Source organism: Camelina sativa, chromosome 19, assembly GCF_000633955.1.
Source record: "Camelina sativa cultivar DH55 chromosome 19, Cs, whole genome shotgun sequence".
Lineage (NCBI taxonomy): Eukaryota > Viridiplantae > Streptophyta > Magnoliopsida > Brassicales > Brassicaceae > Camelina > Camelina sativa.
The window spans coordinates 5,028,537-5,046,578 of NC_025703.1; the positions used below are offsets into that span (position 1 = coordinate 5,028,537).

The 18,042-nt window shown below is 35.6% G+C and overlaps 4 protein-coding genes and 1 pseudogene across 5 annotated transcripts; 2 read left to right on the forward strand and 3 right to left on the reverse strand.

The window, feature by feature from the left end:
- On the forward strand, nucleotides 5–2,458 carry LOC104764868 (sn-2 acyl-lipid omega-3 desaturase (ferredoxin), chloroplastic; the record flags this gene model as incomplete). The annotated part of the gene is given in 8 exon segments (XM_010488460.1): nucleotides 5–506; nucleotides 814–903; nucleotides 981–1,047; nucleotides 1,131–1,223; nucleotides 1,307–1,492; nucleotides 1,588–1,668; nucleotides 1,771–1,908; nucleotides 2,006–2,458. Coding segments are annotated over 8 exon segments (1,347 nt in total). The 3' UTR covers nucleotides 2,198–2,458.
- On the forward strand, nucleotides 4,913–7,934 carry LOC104764869 (annotated as a pseudogene).
- LOC109124579 (PHD finger protein ALFIN-LIKE 2) lies at nucleotides 9,496–11,935 on the reverse strand. The gene is made up of 5 exons (XM_010488461.2): nucleotides 11,634–11,935; nucleotides 11,511–11,543; nucleotides 11,198–11,420; nucleotides 10,133–10,256; nucleotides 9,496–10,046 (listed from the first exon to the last, which is right to left on the reverse strand). Exons 1-5 carry the CDS (start codon nucleotides 11,731–11,733, stop codon nucleotides 9,786–9,788), a joined length of 741 nt encoding a protein of 246 aa, XP_010486763.1. The 5' UTR covers nucleotides 11,734–11,935; the 3' UTR covers nucleotides 9,496–9,785.
- Nucleotides 12,398–14,868, reverse strand: LOC104764871 (GDSL esterase/lipase CPRD49). The gene is made up of 6 exons (XM_010488462.2): nucleotides 14,267–14,868; nucleotides 13,837–13,914; nucleotides 13,349–13,489; nucleotides 13,139–13,215; nucleotides 12,873–13,022; nucleotides 12,398–12,775 (listed from the first exon to the last, which is right to left on the reverse strand). Exons 1-6 carry the CDS (start codon nucleotides 14,375–14,377, stop codon nucleotides 12,562–12,564), a joined length of 771 nt encoding a protein of 256 aa, XP_010486764.1. The 5' UTR covers nucleotides 14,378–14,868; the 3' UTR covers nucleotides 12,398–12,561.
- LOC104764872 (elongator complex protein 4) lies at nucleotides 15,260–17,948 on the reverse strand. Of its 2 annotated transcripts, none has more exons than XM_010488463.2 (9): nucleotides 17,745–17,948; nucleotides 17,248–17,433; nucleotides 16,912–17,141; nucleotides 16,744–16,807; nucleotides 16,501–16,648; nucleotides 16,092–16,170; nucleotides 15,787–15,946; nucleotides 15,619–15,710; nucleotides 15,260–15,526 (listed from the first exon to the last, which is right to left on the reverse strand). In XM_010488463.2, the coding sequence occupies exons 2-9, from the start codon at nucleotides 17,384–17,386 to the stop codon at nucleotides 15,359–15,361; spliced, it is 1,080 nt and encodes a 359-aa protein (XP_010486765.1). In that variant the 5' UTR covers nucleotides 17,387–17,433; nucleotides 17,745–17,948; the 3' UTR covers nucleotides 15,260–15,358. The 2 variants fall into 2 exon arrangements, with proteins under 2 accessions (XP_010486765.1, XP_010486766.1); XM_010488464.2 differs by lacking the exon at nucleotides 17,745–17,948 and adding an exon at nucleotides 17,615–17,738.

Consider the following 18,042-nt stretch of genomic DNA (forward strand, 5'->3'; position numbering starts at 1 on the left):
GCTCTAATGGCGAACTTGGTCTTATCAGAATGTGGTATAAGACCTCTCCCCAGAATCTACACAACACCCAGATCCAATTTCATCTCTAACAACAACAAACCCATCTTCAAATTCAGACCTTTGACTTCTTACAAAACATCGTCTCCTCTCGCTTGTTCACGAGATGGGTTCGGGGGGAGGAATTGGTCTTTGAATGTGAGTGTACCATTGACGACAACAACACCAATAGTTGATGAGTCTCCATTAGAGGAAGAAGAAGAAGAAAAGCAGAGGTTTGGCCCAGGTGCTCCTCCTCCGTTCAATTTAGCCGATATCAGAGCAGCTATACCTAAGCATTGTTGGGTTAAGAGTCCATGGAAGTCTATGAGTTATGTTTTGAGAGATGTCGCTATCGTCTTTGCATTGGCTGCTGGAGCTGCTTACCTCAACAATTGGATTGTTTGGCCTCTCTATTGGCTCGCTCAAGGCACCATGTTTTGGGCTCTCTTTGTTCTTGGCCATGACTGGTAAACACATGCACTAATTAAAAACCCTACCTTTTTGTTGTTTTCTCCTCTTGTTTACTATTGATTTGGTCAACTTTGGATGATTCTTACTTTGATGTGGAACCAATTGAACAAAAATCTTGGTTTACATCTTTATCCCCTATCTAGACATAGTTGGTTTCTGAGATTAATTACAATCTGTCATTATCATTATCATGTTGGTTTGTAGACCAACCCAATTGGCAACTGGTTAAAGGTTTTGCAACTCTGTGTAGTCTCCTTTTGAATTGTCAACAGAGTTATTAAACTTCTGTTGATCATATTGCAGCGGACATGGTAGCTTCTCAAATGATCCGAGGTTGAACAATGTGGTGGGACATCTTCTTCATTCCTCTATTCTGGTACCTTACCATGGCTGGTGAGTTTTGCTTTCAATTCATTCTAACTCAATAAAACCACTTGCAGAATCTCATATGACTTTGCTTGGTTCTGCAGGAGAATTAGCCACAGAACTCACCACCAGAACCATGGACATGTTGAGAACGACGAATCTTGGCATCCTGTAAGTCTAACACGGCTTTTTTGGTTTATCTTGTTTCGATCCTTTTGGTGTTTGATGTTTTCTTACTGTTTCCGTAATTGCAGATGTCTGAGAAAATCTACCAGAGTTTGGACAAACCGACTAGATTCTTTAGATTTACACTGCCTCTTGTGATGCTTGCATATCCTTTCTACTTGGTAAAAAAAACTCGTTTATTTTGTTATGGTAACATAAGCTGAGACATCAAGTAAACATGCTAATGTTTCTTCATCTGATTCAGTGGGCTCGAAGTCCGGGGAAAAAAGGTTCTCATTACCATCCTGAAAGCGACTTGTTCCTCCCTAAAGAGAAAACGGATGTCCTCACTTCTACAGCTTGTTGGACTGCAATGGCTGCTCTGCTTATCTGCCTCAACTTCGTAGTTGGTCCAGTTCAAATGCTCAAACTTTATGGGATTCCTTATTGGGTAATGCGCTGCTGTTTACTCCCCTGTTTCAGATTAAGCAATTTGTGTATTATTTCATCTGCCTTACCTGAAGATTGTTCTCGTATCAAATACAGATAAATGTAATGTGGTTGGATTTTGTGACGTACCTGCATCACCATGGTCATGAAGATAAGCTCCCTTGGTACCGTGGCAAGGTAAAACGCATAGTCCCTTCTTTCACTGTTCTTTGGCTATAATGCTCTCTCTTTTAAGGTTAAAGCCAATGCTTGGTAAATCTCATGATTCTCCCAAAACAGGAATGGAGTTACCTAAGAGGAGGACTTACAACATTGGATCGTGACTATGGAGTGATCAATAACATCCATCATGACATTGGAACGCATGTGATACATCATCTTTTCCCACAGATCCCACATTATCATCTTGTAGAAGCAGTAAGTAACTGAAACAAAAAACTAAATGACTGTTTGTGTTTTGGTAAATTTGGTTTACATGCGAAACAAATGCTTACAAACTTTTGATTTCTTGCAGACGGAAGCAGTTAAACCAGTGTTAGGGAAGTATTACAGGGAACCTGATAAGTCTGGACCTTTACCATTACACTTACTTGGAATTCTAGCAAAAAGTATTAAAGAAGATCATTACGTGAGCGACGAAGGAGAAGTTGTATACTATAAAGCAGATCCAAATATGTATGGAGAGATCAAAGTGGGAGCAGATTGAAATGAAGCAGGCAGAGATAGAGGGAGAAGCTGTGACGTTCTTCTATTTCTGACCAGCTGAATTTTTTTTGTTTACTATCAATTTATTGTCCACAAACCAGAGACAGTTAGTAAACTCTGAATACAATCAGATGGAAACAAAAAAGATGTGTTTTCAATATCTGAAGCTATATAATATGTGTTGCACCATCTTAGATTCATCCTTACGAAGGTTTATAAATATTTTGTAATTGGATGATTAAACCAAACATTTTCAGTTTTATATTCTTTAAAAACGTTAGTTTGATTAGTTCTTTTTTTTTTTTTGTGCAAACAGTTTGATTAGTTCTTTCTTATACTTCCTCTGTTTCACAAAAATGTCATTTTAGCCTTTTTTTTTTTTTGTTTCAAAATAAGTGTTATTTTAGATGTTCAATGTAAAATTAACCATAAATTTCCTATTTTAACCTCTTATTCATTAAAAAAAATATCAAAAGTCAATTTAAATTTTAAAAGTATAAGAGATACTTTAATATGTTTTCTTAATTTGTGGGCAAAGTGCCAAATAATACTTATAATGGAACAGAGAGAGTAATTGGCTATTTGGTCATGTAGTCTAGTAGTTAACTACACTACCTTACGAGAAAAAAAATGACAAAAAGAAAACATAAAGTAAGAAGATGACACTACAATAATAATCAAGTGGAGTAGTGAATTGGCAAAAAAAAAAAAAAAGAGAATGGGCATGAAAAATGTGTATTATGAATGCAAATCGCATAACAATACAATAACGTAAATTTGATGTAACGCAACATGCTTGATAATAGTACTATATTTCATGGAATCCTATTTTTGTTAGTAGAAAGTCATTTTCCTTGAATATCAAAAGTAAATTATTCTGTTTGTTTAAATGTAAAATTCGATATGCATTTTTGTTGTGTAACTTGTGTTAGCATGTTTTAGAAAACTAATTTTTTTTGCCAATTCTGTAGGTTATTTTTTTTAATATGAATTGCATCCTACAATAAAGAGCAAGCATAATTTTAAAGTACCTTACATATAAAAATTAAATACTATTTTGTGTAAATCGAATACGAATGGTGTAGTAACATGGTAACTAAACAACTTTTTAAGTATATTTGTCTTTCGTGTAAGCTAAATACAGAATTTTCAGTGTTTCCATACATAAATTATAGTTTGTGTAAAGAACATAATTTGTTTTTTTCACAGTAAATATTATTCTAAACACAATCATAATTATTCTTCCTAACCTCCCTAAATTTGTTTCATTAGTTAATTAGAGAAATGGGATGAGTACATTTGTTACACAATAAGTAGTTGGTTAGTAATGTACATGTGCCTTCCATGTTCAATGAACCATGAATCCATTACTAGGAAGTCGGCCGGCCTTCTGCTTAGATGGTCAACGGACCATTCCTTATACAAGTTTGCCCATGTTACATTTAGAAAATACTCTCTTTCGGTAAGATTACATGCCTCTCTGCTTAAATAATCCAACAAAGTAATCTTGAACTAGATATGGGTTAGCAAAATAATCAACGAAATTTTTTTGATTGGTATGTTGAATATACACAACAAGCGTGCGGCCAAATTCAGAGTTTTCACTAAATATTCTGCGGGCGCCTACTTTGCTACTGCATGCCACAAAAATAATCATCTATTGAAAACGTTGAAGCTATATTCTTTTAGTATATATCTTTAAGTCATTATATATTTTAAGATTGAGTACAACGTCAACTTCTACTATTGTATTGTTAGAGTATAGCAGATTCTTTTTAATGGTATCCACAAACTGACAAACAACAACCAAACAAAAAACATTACCACATGTTTCTTTTATGCTCTAAAATTATTTGTCAGCAAGCTAAAACTTTGCATAGGAAAATGTTAGTTTGCGATTTGGATTTACCATCAAATGTGTAAAAAAAAAAAAAAAAATCTACGTCTTATTAGTTGGAATCCCTCCCCACATCATTTTCAATCTTTTTTACCACGTATACAAAAATCATTTTACACACGTCTTTCATAAAATATATAACAAACACACACAGTCTCAATTGTATGGACTCTATTCGATTCCCTCATCCATTACGATTACTGATTTCAGCATCGGTTACGATTACCGATTCCAATTTCCAACATTAATATTAGTACAGTGGCCAAGTGATAAGTTTAATTTTACAAGGTACTAGTGGCCAGTGATAATTTTAATTGTAGAAGGTACCATCCAGTGCCGACCCGTCCATAAGACAGCTAAAGCATGTGATTTAGGCTACACCTTATATTTTAATTTTTTAGATTTATTTCCAAATAATTTATCTTAGCAAGATGGTTATGTAGCCTCTAAATGCATCCAAGTTAGTGGGTTCAAACACTCAAATAGGCATGATTCTTAATTTTTCTTTTGTTTTAACTTTCTATATTTATAGTTCATAAATTTAGAAAACACTACATATAAAATTGCTTTAGGCCTCTATTTTTTTAGGATCGGTCTTGGTACCATCATACCAAAGATCAAATCATGTTTCCTAATTCTTACAAATATAGTGATTTGGCTAATGAGTCAGTTTGTTGTACCCAATAGTTGACAATAAAAAATGTCGGTCCGAGTTTTGATTTTTGCTAATTCAAATCTTCTTCCATTCTTCTCTCTCCTTCACTGTCTCTAATAAACCACGTGCGCCATCTATATATATATAACACCACTTTAACAACTTCTCATGAACAAGTAGAAGAAAAAGAGCAAGATTAATAAGCCAGAACAGACAACATGAACAACCAAGACGAGAGCAAGAACGGCTTCAGCGACCAAGAAGAAGAAGTCAAAAACAAGAATGGCCTCGGTGAAAAGTGGCCAGAACTCATCGTCCGAGTCCAATCCCTAGCCGAGAGCAACCTCACCACCCTACCTGACCGTTACATCAAGCCGCCATCTCAACGCTCTCAAACCACCATCATCAACCACCAGCCGGAAGCTGCCGCCTTAAATATCCCGGTCATAGACCTAGACAGCCTCTTCTCCGGAAACGAAGACGACAAGAAGAGGATATCGGAGGCATGCCGTGAATGGGGATTCTTTCAGGTAAGAATGGCACTGGACTCTCTTACGGTTCGGTTCTAATCTTTTTTTTTCCTACTAGCTAGTATTAGAAATACTTGCCAGCTTATAACAATTTTTAAAAAATCTTGTTTTGGCTCAGTTTGATTTTGTAAAAAAAGAAATTATATAAACATGCATATACGTTAACCATGGCCGAGTTCAATATTTTCAGGTGATCAACCATGGGGTGAAGCCGGAGCTGATGGACGCAGCTAGAGAAACTTGGAGAAGCTTCTTCAATTTACCCGTCGAAGCCAAAGAAGTTTACTCAAACTCCCCAAGGACCTATGAAGGATACGGAAGCAGACTGGGTGTGGAAAAAGGAGCCATCCTTGATTGGAATGATTATTACTATCTCCACTTTCTTCCTCTTCCCTTGAAGGATTCCAACAAATGGCCTTCTTTACCTTCTAACATTAGGTAATTAATTAAGCCTCTCAATCTTATTTATTTATTTATTTGTTTGATTATTTCCATGAGTTTTGAGAACTTGAGAATTGATAGCTAGTGTAATTGTAATACGATCATTTATGGGTAAGTTTTAGACTGTAGTCAGAAACTACTATAAAGTGTTCTTTATTTATGTCTGTAATAGTAAAAGAAACCATAAATTATGAGATTCCGGTCTTTGAAAAATAATTTAGACATAAATCAATATAAAATAAAATGATTCATGAGTTGTTAGGTTGATTGGCGATCATGTTGATTACATAGTGTATACTACCATATTTTCTATTTTTATAAACAGTTCTAATAATATTCTAAATGTGAATATGTTAATTAAATTTACGTAATGTCTAAGCAAGAGTTGAATTTTTTATTTACTTTTATTGAAAATTAGCCTTGTTGCTATATATATATTAATCTAAATTTTTAATATGAAATTATTTTATCCTACTCAGAAATATTAATATAAATAAGCCTATTCAATGTTATCATGCTTTTTCTTCTTCTTCTTAAAATGCATATAGAGAAGTCATCGATGAGTATGGGAAGGAACTAGTGAACCTAGGCGGGAGACTCATGGCGATCTTATCGTCAAACTTGGGGCTAAAAGAAGACCAACTCCAGGAGAAGACGTTGGTGCATGTATGAGGGTTAACTATTATCCAAAATGCCCCCAACCGGAGCTTGCCCTCGGCCTCTCTCCTCATTCCGACCCAGGCGGCATTACCATCCTCTTGCCGGACGATCAAGTCGTCGGCCTTCAGGTCCGTCACGGTGACACATGGATCACTGTCAATCCTCTCCGCCACGCATTCATTGTTAATCTCGGTGATCAAGTTCAGGTAACATTTTAAATAATAAACGTTTTGTGCTTTAATCTTTTCCTTTCAACTTCTAACGTGCTATACATCCATTTTTTTATTAATTAAACACGCACACACATATAAATATCAATATATATATATATATATATATATATATATATTTATACACATATATTTCACCACTCAGAAAATAATTAAATACAATGTTGGTGGTAATGAAATATACTCAGTAAAATGTTGACAAAAAAAAAGTATTACACTAACTATTGTCATGATATTGTTGGTACTGAACTTCTTGATAGAGGTCCCACTTTTTAGAGATGACTAAAAATGGCAATATATATGTGACTAACCGTTCCAACTTCAGGTCAACAGATTTTAAATATACTATTTTTTTTTCTAAAAAGTTAGTTGTAATGATTTATGTCATTTTCATTAGCATCTAAGTGTTTTAATTTTACATAAGAGTATATTTTAAATACATAACTGGAGAAATATCTATTTGTGGTTATGAATTTTAGAGTACCGTCATAGACAAAAATAATGTTGCAAAAGACAAATTGCACCCAAAAACAAAGTAACTTATTTGTAAAGAAAAATATCCCAAAATAATTTGTTTTTGTTTTTAAAAAGCGCATGCACAAATTGAGCATTATTTACAGAAAGATGGACATTAATCAAAGGGATTTAATAATGTTTGATGAATCAAAATGTTAGTCATGCAATAGAAGCAATTTTTATATACGGTTCATATATTTGATACAAACAATTTTTCTTGCAAAAATGGGCAGATACTTAGCAATTCGAAATACAAGAGCGTGGAACATCGAGTGGCAGTGAATTCGGAAAAAGAAAGGGTTTCACTAGCATTCTTCTACAACCCTAAGAGTGACATTCCGATCCAACCAATGCAACAACTTGTCACATCTACGATGCCTCCTTTGTATCCTCCCATGACCTTTGATCAGTATAGACTCTTTATTCGAACGCAAGGTCCACGTGGAAAATCCTACGTTGAGTCTCATATCTCCCCTCGTTAAATGATATGAACTTCACAAAAATGTCCGATAACTGTCAGTTCCCTTTCTTATATATGCAACTCAATAACTTTGCAACTTTTGCATCTATATACTCGCGTGTTGATCTTTTTTTTTTCTGTGCTATACGTTTACTGAAGGATATCAAGCTGTGGAAGATCAAAGAAGTACCAATTTCAAAGATCGGCGAACATATATATCGAGATCGAAGTGAACTAATTAAATACCAAAAAAATTATCATATGTGTTTTATTTTTGGTTTCCATCGCTTTATGTAAACTCTCTAAAGATGTCGTGTTCTTAGTATAATTAATCGGTATATGTGATTAATGTTGAAGCATGCTAATCAATACTTATCCCTTTCTCTATGATTAGTAACATTAATAATGGAGCTTATCGGTACTAGTCTTCTCTGTATTGATTGAGCAACTAATCGATATATATATATATATATTATCAGACAATTTGTTTTTCTATAAGAAGAAAAGAATTGCATAGGACATGTGAACGTAACCAATATAATATCTAGTATTTAAATAACTTCGTATGGTACACATATTTGGTTAAGTAATGTATATAAAAGGATAATTCGTGTTGACCTTATTATAGAGAATCTCGTTAGATCCGCTTTAAGTTCTTTACAATATATAGTTGGGGACTTGTGAGCTTGTGTTAACTAGTGGGTTACGAAGAAGATTGGACGGACTTATATAACACTTTCAACACCCAAATATAAAATTTTTGTAGTGTGAGCCCCTCATCATGCTGGCTTTTTCTAGAGATGATTTGAATTTTTTTATTACTAACTAATATAAATGATAGACTTAAAACATTAATATGTAACTATAGACTATATAAAGTCACCTTTAGGCTCGGTTCCTTTCTTAGCAGAAGTTTCGTGTTTATTGATTAGTTGGTAGTCTTCAAAACTTTAAGAGATTTCTTATTCTTGGTGTTTATGGTGTGTGTTAACTTAGTGAAGTTTTGTCTTGCTCCTTGTCTATGCGTTCATGATCTGTTTAGATATGATTGCTTTTTGGAAGGATTCTAGGTAGACGTAAGGAGATGCATCAGTCGTCGTCGTCTCATCTGGGAGTGTGTGTGAGTCTCTATGAACTTCTATGAGTGCTTTTTGCTTGCCGGGTTATGATGTTCTTGGTTCTGGAAAGATTGGCTCTCAATGTGATAGGAGAAGGTAGTTGTTATCTACGGAGGGCATCCGTGATAAATCACATGCACAGATGTTTCAGAAGAAAAGGATTCTCTGTTTTTTTGTTCTATCACTATTAAGGTGTTTGCCTAGTTATTTCTGCTTATAGGATAAGGAGTTGTCCTCTTTCGATTTGGTTTCAATATTATCTGTTTGTATTTCTTGTCCAGTTTACTTTGTTTCCCTTTGTTGGGGCTTAGTTTCCAAAAAATTTCTTTTTTTCCTCTGGCGTTTGTCTCTGGAGACTTCTAGTTGTCCGCCGGCATAAGTTTCCCTCGTTTGGGCGTTTGTAATCTTATCTTGGTTGTTGAACCAAGTTTTAAGTTTTAATAAAATTCAAATTGACCAAAAAAAAAGACTATATAAAGTCACCATAAAACATCTCTACAATCATGATGACAAGAACACATCACTAGTTTTTTTCGTTTTTTTAGTGCGTTATTATATACATATAGATATTTAATAACAAGTCTATAAAACTCATCATTTATAAGGCTGCGATTTCATTAACGTGCCCTTTAGAACTTGCAAAACCTGTTGCCCCTTTACACATTGGGGAAAATTGAGAAACCTTTCACATAATTTTGGATGATAATTTTCTTGGAAAACAAACTTTTTAAGATAGATAAAAAGAAACCTAACAGAAGATTAAAAACATAGATTAAGTGTAAAATACAGTTGAAGGCTTAAAGATTTGTGACTACATTATACAAATCCCATGACACATTTGATGGAACAACTCAGTTTTTTTTTTTATATGAATAATAATAATATTACTCAAACAGCTGCTACTCTCTCTCTCAACTTCTTGAAATCCCTTTCTGGAGATATAAAGAGAGAGTTTTGTATGCTTTAAAATTAAAAAGAAAAAGGTTAAAAAAAAAAAAAAAAAAAGTTGATTAACATATCGATTAAAACATAAGAAGAGCCAGAGTCTCTTTGAGAAGGTCATCATCATCAATTCATCACCATCACTGTCTTCCTTTCTTAGCACAGCAAGGCGGGCATTTATACTGCTTGATGCTCTCTGCTTTAGCTGGTGTTATCTTAACGCATTTCCCGTGGTACCAGCGTTCACAAACATCACAGCAAATCCAGAACTCATCAGTTGTGTAATTACCTCCACAGCTTCCACAGAGAGTGTCTCCATGCTCGTCTTCTTCTTCCTCTTCCTCGTAGCTTTCTTCCATTAGTTTCGGTGTTGAGCTCTTTGTCTGCCCGTCTATTGATCTCTGCAAACCCATTTTTTGTTTCAAGTAGAGAAACCAGAAAATCTACAGAACAAAGAAAAAGAATGGAAGCTCTTTTTTGTATGTACCTTAGTGCCGTTTCTGGATTTGCTTCCAGAATCTGAGCTTGGCTTGTTGTCTTTGATGGGTTTCCTACCAGTCACTACGTCGAAGAGAGTTGGGAGATCATTAATCAGACTGAATAGCCGCTTCCTGCAAATCAAACGAATATCATAACTCAATGAGTTGACAACACATTGGGGAAAGGTAGCTGAGAGAAGCTAGGAACTCTATTAGCAAGCAGAAAACAAAAAAAAAAAAAAGAGATCCAGAATCTTCATATCGGTATAACAAACGATTGTAATGTTTATCTACCATTATATGTTAGTAGCTATATAGGGTTACAGATTCTCTATCCTTGGGAATGCATCTACCAAATGCTTATTACTAGTATAAGAGAACTAAAATGGTAGAGAAGCCATCAGTTTAGAGACTTGTTAATGTATAATGAAACAACCACATAGATCAAACAAAGCCAAGTTTCTTGGACCTATGATTGATACACCTATCTAAATGCAAGCAAAAAAAAAACAGCTTTTCTCTTCACGTACAGCGGAAAAGATAATAACCAAATAAGACTGTTCCATAGAATGTATGACATATTGGCAGTGATATGATCTCATTAGAACTAGTCAAAGGGAACTTTTTTTTGTCTTTCACGAAACCTCCTTTTTCAGCAAAGTTATTGGAATGTAACAATGAAATGGTGAAATTAGGCACATGCTTCCACAGAATACCCGTTCTGAAAATGCAGAGAAAAGTTTAGGATAGATGAAAGTCATGCAACAAACAAGAAGTCCATAGATATGAGTCTGAGCCAGTCCAAAACATAGCAGAAGATGGCAAACATCAAAGGGGAAAAAAACCACATTCAAAGACAAACTCATTCCAAGCAAACTCCATAATTATCACAAAGTTTCAATCTTTACTTCACATTAGAAGAGCTAACAGGAAAACAAGTAGGTGGTTTCACATAAGAAGAAAACAAAACCCATTGAGAAATCAAGTAAAAAAGTGAAAGAATTGACTGAAGAAAGCTCAAAAACAAAGAGAATGCTGAATAAGAAAAAGAAAAAGAAAAAGGAGAAAGTTACCTCTCATTACGATTAAGGCGAGCACCAAAGTAGAAAGAAACAGAGAGCAACCAACAATCACTGTGAACAGCAACAAGAGAAAGCCAATCTTTCCTCTGCATACCATCTCTAGCGAAATTGATACCAAGCGCAGGCTCAGGTAGCTCCGGAGGCACTTCCTCTGCTGGTAGATTCACTTCCCATGACTCATTTGGGTGTCCATACAAACACAAATTCTCCTTTTCTATACATACCAAACACACAAATACACACAAACAAATATTATAATCAAATCTCACAAAAAGGGTTATCTCAAAGTCGAAATCTTTCATACCCGGATCGCATTGAGAGTAAAAATCATCAACATCTGGAAGACAAAAAAAAAACAAAGCGAACAAGTTAAGGTAGAATAATCAAAAGGCATTATTAACGAAGAAATCTGGGAAATTGAGAAGACCTTTAGTGAGAGCACGAAGAAGAGCAGTACGACGAGCGGTATAATCTTTGAAGATCTCTTCAACGGTGCGAGGGTTAGAGGAAACGGCTGCGGCGGCCATAGCTGTACAGATTTATGAGTAATCCCCCAAGATTTGTATATTAAAAAAAAAATAAGATGTATAGATCAGTGCTAGTAGAGAAAGATCAGGGTCTGCATCAATGGATTTTGAGACCCGATGCGTTCGGGCAAGAAGAGAGAGAGAGAGAGAGAGAGAGAATGAGATAGATAGAGAGAGAGAGAGAGTTGGAAGAAGATGGAGGAGAAGCAGACGGAAGAAGAAGAAACAAGAGAGAGAGAGAGAGAGAGAGAGAGAGAGAGAGAGAGAAATAAATAAATTAACTTTTTTTTTTTTTTGGGAGTTTGGTTGCGTCAGCGGAAAGGTTTGGTAATAGAAAGAAGATGCGTCCGTAGCTTTTTAGGGTAAAGGCTTTTTTATTTGGGCCCTTTATGTTCGATTTCTGTTTTAGGCTTTAAGCCCAAATTAATAAATCGCAAATTTCTTTTATTTTTAAATATTTTCTTACAATTATGTTGTTGATTAAACCAAATCTAGTCACTCTGTGATTTTTGTACCTTATTAAAAACACTAAAACCCTAGTCGGGGAGTGATACCATATGTATGAGTTTGAAGACATCTGTTGATGTCTTAACGTAAACGTATACAAAGAAAAGTAAGATCCAATCTTGATTCAAGATTTGATTCCTGTACGGATAATAAATACTTTAAAATGGTAACGTTTTTTTTTTAAGAGGGGAATAAGATTATAGCAGAGAGACACTTGTAAACAATGTAAAAGCAAAGCTTAGTACATTTAAGACAGTAAAATTTATATAAAGGATAAGGTCTTGTTGTTGTTGTTGTTTGTTGTTGTTGTGTTGAAATGTTTTAGTCCCATTGTTCTTCCCAGAAATAAGTCCATTCTGAAGAGTTTACAGTCTGTTTGCCATCAGCTGAAACAAGATCATAAGGAGAGTCCTCTGAGAATTCGGTTGGCATCGATTTCCAGTGAAGCGACGGTTTCCATTCCGCTTCTTTTATCACTCTCAGTATCTCCCCCGCCACTAGTTTGCTTCCTTGTGCTGACAAATGTATCCCATCTCTGTAATACATACAACCCGTTGCCAATAATATGTAAGCTCTCTGGTTATTGCCTTATTTATTTTTTTGTATTGCAGGGGAAACTCAGAGATACTTACGTGAAGCAAACACTTTTCCAGTCATCTGCTTTTTGAAGAGTAGAGAAGAGGTCAACTACTTCTAGGCCGAGCTCTTGGCACAGCTCCACACAAGCATCTGAATATGTCTTGCATAGCTCGTTTGTGCGGATCACCTCACTCAAGTATGGGCTTGTGAGAGAAAGAAAGGAAAAAAAGAAGCACGGAAACATTATTATTAAGTCGGGAGGGCTAGCCAAGGAGAAACATGGTGATAGTAGAAAAGAACAGGGAAGTTAGAAAAAAACCTTTGGTTCTGACGAACTTTGGCCTCATCCACTGGGGGGCAACTAAGAAATATGAGACGGGTCGAGTCTGAAAGGCTCTGAAACAGAACATAGAGGATGATGTTATAAGGCTTTAGTCCCATCTCTTCATAGTCCACTTCAAAAGGCTTTTTAACGGACAGATAGGAGAAAGACTAATAATAATAAACCAACAATTCTAAAGGAAGTAACCTGAAGATGAAGAGCCATCTTCTTCATGTTATCAACGTATTCAGTAAGCGGTACATGAGGTCCTAGACCAGAAGGGTGAGGCGCCATTGAGTCGTTTCCTCCAAAATAGACAACCACCAGAGAAGGTTGTACCGCAGCATCCTACATCCATTACAAGTTGGCATTTTAATGTGGAACGAAAACAGAAGCATTGTACACTGATTATATAACAAACATAAAGCTCATTCTAACACATTTTATGAACAAACAATATCAAGAATCAAAAGACATCTCTCTTGAAACAGATGCAGGGTCTTGTATGCTTAACCAAGACTACGTAATTAAAATAAACACTTGTGTAATCCATCCTTTTGAGCATTTATAATGGTAAATTGAACTTTATAAAAACAATGTCTTCTTAGTACAAATCATCCAATACGAACATTGAAACTAATGGTCTAGGGACACTTGACAAGAGAGAAGAACCAAAAAAAACAATGAAACATTACCTTGGGGAACACTTTGTCCACAACTTCCAAAGCACGAGTTGAGTTCCATCCATAATATCCTCGCAGAATGATGTCGGCCTATACACGTCATTCATAGAAATACAATAGTCAAGTCACTCACATGTCTATTCAACGAGAGCACCAACCACATTAAATTCCTCCATATCTATCTCTCAGCGCCTTTAGCTTTGTGCACTAAATGCAAATTTTGTTCTTCTTTTTTTCTTTCTGGAAAATATCAAACAAGGCAAAGCTTCTTGCTTTCATCCAAATGGAGAAAAATAGTATTAGGCTCTCTATTAGTGGTTAATTACGTTATAAAAAACGAAATTTTTAAGAACAAACGTGTAGTAATTACAGAGTAATTAGAAGAAAGCGATCCAGAGAGAGAGAGAGAGAGAGAGAGTAATGGATGAAATGGAAGAGATACCTTGCGAGCATAGACCTCGGAGAGAATAGCACCCCAACCACCATGACCGAAACTCATCTGAACAATGGATGATCCAAACAAAACGATCTGAGGCCGCGACGGTCCAACCATTTTTTGCCTTCTAACCTTTCTTGCTCGAAACACACCACACAAAATCACGTCTCTCTTATCAGAGTGTCTTTTTCCGCCGCAAATGAGATCGGCCGGTGAAGATGAACAAACCTGAGCGATCTTCTCTCTTTCTCTCACTCTTTTTGTTGGTGTGGTGCGAGATTAAATGCAAGAACGACTCGTTTTTTTTTTCTTCTTGTTATTTATTTTCGAATATAACAGAAAAATAAAATTATAAAACAATAAAAACAAACAAAACGAAAACTTGAAAAAACCTTTCTCACGTGCATTACTGTTTATTTCCTTTTTTAAGGATTTGTTTCTCTCTTACAAAGTTTTTCTATTCTTTTTTTTTTTTCTCTTTTTCTCTAATATTTTTCTCTTGAAAAGCACCAAATACAAATCATGAAAAAAACGTTTGACAAAAAAAAAACCTTTTTCTTTCTTTCTCATGTAGAAAGAATCTTTGGAAAGGAGAAAGTCAATAAACGAATAAGGTAGTACAGTATATATAAAGAGATTGGGTAGAGAGATTTATGAACAATAATTCAAATGATATGGTCGTTAGTTGGGAAGTGAAGGAACACCAAATTAAAGGATCACCAAATATAGCTCAACCATATTTTTGAACACATCATTCAATGGCCCCAACTTCATTTCTTTAGATGTTTTGGTTATTTATATAAACAACCAGAACGTGAGCATACTAATTGACCGTTTAGTAATTAGCATTTATTATTGGTCACAGTTTGGCTTGGCATAGAAGAAGACCACGTTCATTTCATTCTAGAAAAACACGTTGATTTCTATCTTCTTTTTTTTCAACAGAACACTTTGATTTCTATTAAAGACAAGGTCAAAACTGTTTTAAAGACCGAACGCTCTAATGTAATTCCTTAGTTCATCAGTGAAATCAGAGAACTCAATGGAGAACTCATACAAAAGCCTAAAGAAGAAGTAAAGAAAGACTAACTCAGCAACTCAAAAATCGAGTGCTCCGGATTTGGATGATCCTGAGCAGCTCCCGGTTGTGCCGTACGATGTTCCACTGGACCCGTCTACAGGGGCTTGATTCAGACACTCTAGAGCCAAGAATCTTCTCTTCTTCAAGCTCATTGAAAAGGTTTTTGCCTCCAGAATTACAGGCACCTGTTTACATGCCATTCTCATCAAATGATAATTCGTGCAACCTTGTGTATGTAATAACATCTTTACATTGAAAAATACAATTGTAAAATTACCTGTGTATTGATACGAGCAACCTTGTGTATGTTAAGGAATCCATTTATGTCCTTGTAACCAGTGAGGAGTTTCTCCAATTCCTTGTCACCATCTGGGAAAGGCAAAGATACTTCGTCAGAAACAAGTACGATAATCTACTAATGGATAAGAAGATCAGAGAAACAAACCTGGGATCGCTTTGATAGAGAGTAAGGTATCCGCCATGTGCTGCAGTCTTTTTGAGGAAGAAGGGGAGAGCAGGGAAGGCGGGAAAGTGACAATGGCTACCGCATTCGAAACCATCAACATACTTTTCAGTAATCTTATAAACGAAAGCATGTCTGTTTCCTGTGTTGATGGAAACAAAATGTCAAAAAAATAATAATACAGAACAACAAGATCCTGGTACAAGCTTCAGGTTTCAGAAATCATAGAGTCAAGAGATTTTTGGTAAGAAATGACTTAATATAGGATAAAAGTTTCTCCTAATTACCTTTTCAGAATACTCACACAGGGGAGAGCAGAATGACTGGATTGCAATGCGGCCGATGGATGCCATGTTACTACTGTTTCTGTGGAAATCATCACGCGTGTTCTTAAGAAAAAAGGACAAGCTTCTTAACAAAGCCATAAAGATAAGAGTGGAATTTGAACAATATCTGACTAAAGTGACGAACAAAAACAATATAAAGACATTGTATCATCTGTAAATTGGGAGCATTTAAAAATCTAAGTCCCTCCCATGAATGTAGCACATTTGAAATTATATGAGAGATGTAAAAAAATAGAGCTCGGGCACATTTTGCTACATAGATATGGAAGTGGGCCAACAAATTAATGGATTCAAAACTAGAGAGAAGAGAAGTAATTAAGCATTCAATAAGAAAGGTATTCCACACAACCTTGGAAATTTTGATAAAAACGTAGCACAGTGGTCCTGAGCAACGGAAAGATCCGAAGAGTCTAACAGACTGACACAATCTATTGGCCGTCCGCTAAGATATTGCCTCTCCAAGGGCTTTCTCATATCAAAGTCATTGGAGTAATCATCTGATCCAGAATTAAACAAAGAGGATTATGTTTCCAAAGAATGATATTAACTTACTAATAGCTCAATCAATATATAACCGCACTAACTAAATTACCAATAGAACTCTTCTGGTTTTCCAAATACTTCCGATACTGCCAAGCAATCCTCAAGCTCTCTCCCTACAAAATTAACAACAGTGCACACTACCCAATTTGTAACTAAAATTCTCATGTCTACCAGGAAAAAAGCAAACAGAAAGAAGGTAGGGACAAGAAAGAATCACCTGATCAGGGTCGGGCACAGTGGGCTTATTATCCTCTTTGGATGATGCAGGATGCGGCAAAGTACCAAGAAACCCTCTCGGATCTTTAGAAGGACTAGCATAAAGAAGTGGTTGGTTGTTAACAAGACCCTGAGACATGAAAGTTCTTAAAAGATCCATATGATGCGGTGCTTCAGGATCTTCCATCACCATTACTAAGCTCCCCAAAGGATAACCACCACCTAGTATCCCTGGAAACACATAAAAGATTCATCCTTTTTAGCACAGAAACCAAAATTCTCACATCCTCATGTAAACTTGATAAGAGTAAATACAAAAAAAAAGGAGAAATCTCACTGTCAAGATCACGAATTCCGGAAGAAATAAAGGTTGTGCCATTAGGACCGCATTTGAGACCAGGTATCTGAGGTGATGACACAACTGATATGTTGCGAGAGAAGCTGCTGCCACTACTACGAACGTTGGGTGCAGCCATAGCCGAATGAATCAATCACACAAGCAACTCACTCCAGGTTCAAAAATCTAAGACATTCCAAACCAAAAAAAATGATTTACTAAATTCCTCTATATTCACAAATCACAATGAATTCACTACGCAGCGGAAACTACAATCGTAAGACTAACAAAATAGCTAAAGAACAAGAACACATAACGAGAGATGGTATATTGATCGGAAACCTAGAGAATATAAATCAAATATTACCAGCTATCTTCTAAGTAACCCAAAGAGAAAAATCAAAGGTTTAGTCTTTTGCTGCTACAGGTTTATTAATATGAAGATGGTTTCAGAAGTCAGAATCTTTTCGCATAGTTTTAGAAGCTCTTTAACGTACCGACGACCAACTGAGTGAGAGATGAGATTTGACTTGGAAGAAGCAGAAGGAAACGCCAAAAAAAACACCCTTCTTTTAAGTTTCGCCGTAGTTCAATTTCACGACGCAGAGTGACGCGGCTGGGGTGGGTCTTCGGTTCTATGGAAGACTCTTTATGTCTCAGAGGGTTTAGACTCAAACCAAACGATAAGAAGCAAACCACTAAACAACACATATACCAAAATCAATCTTTAGTGTAGTAATATGAAAAAGATACAATAGAGATTTATTATCGTAAGTCGCATAAAAAAAATGAGTT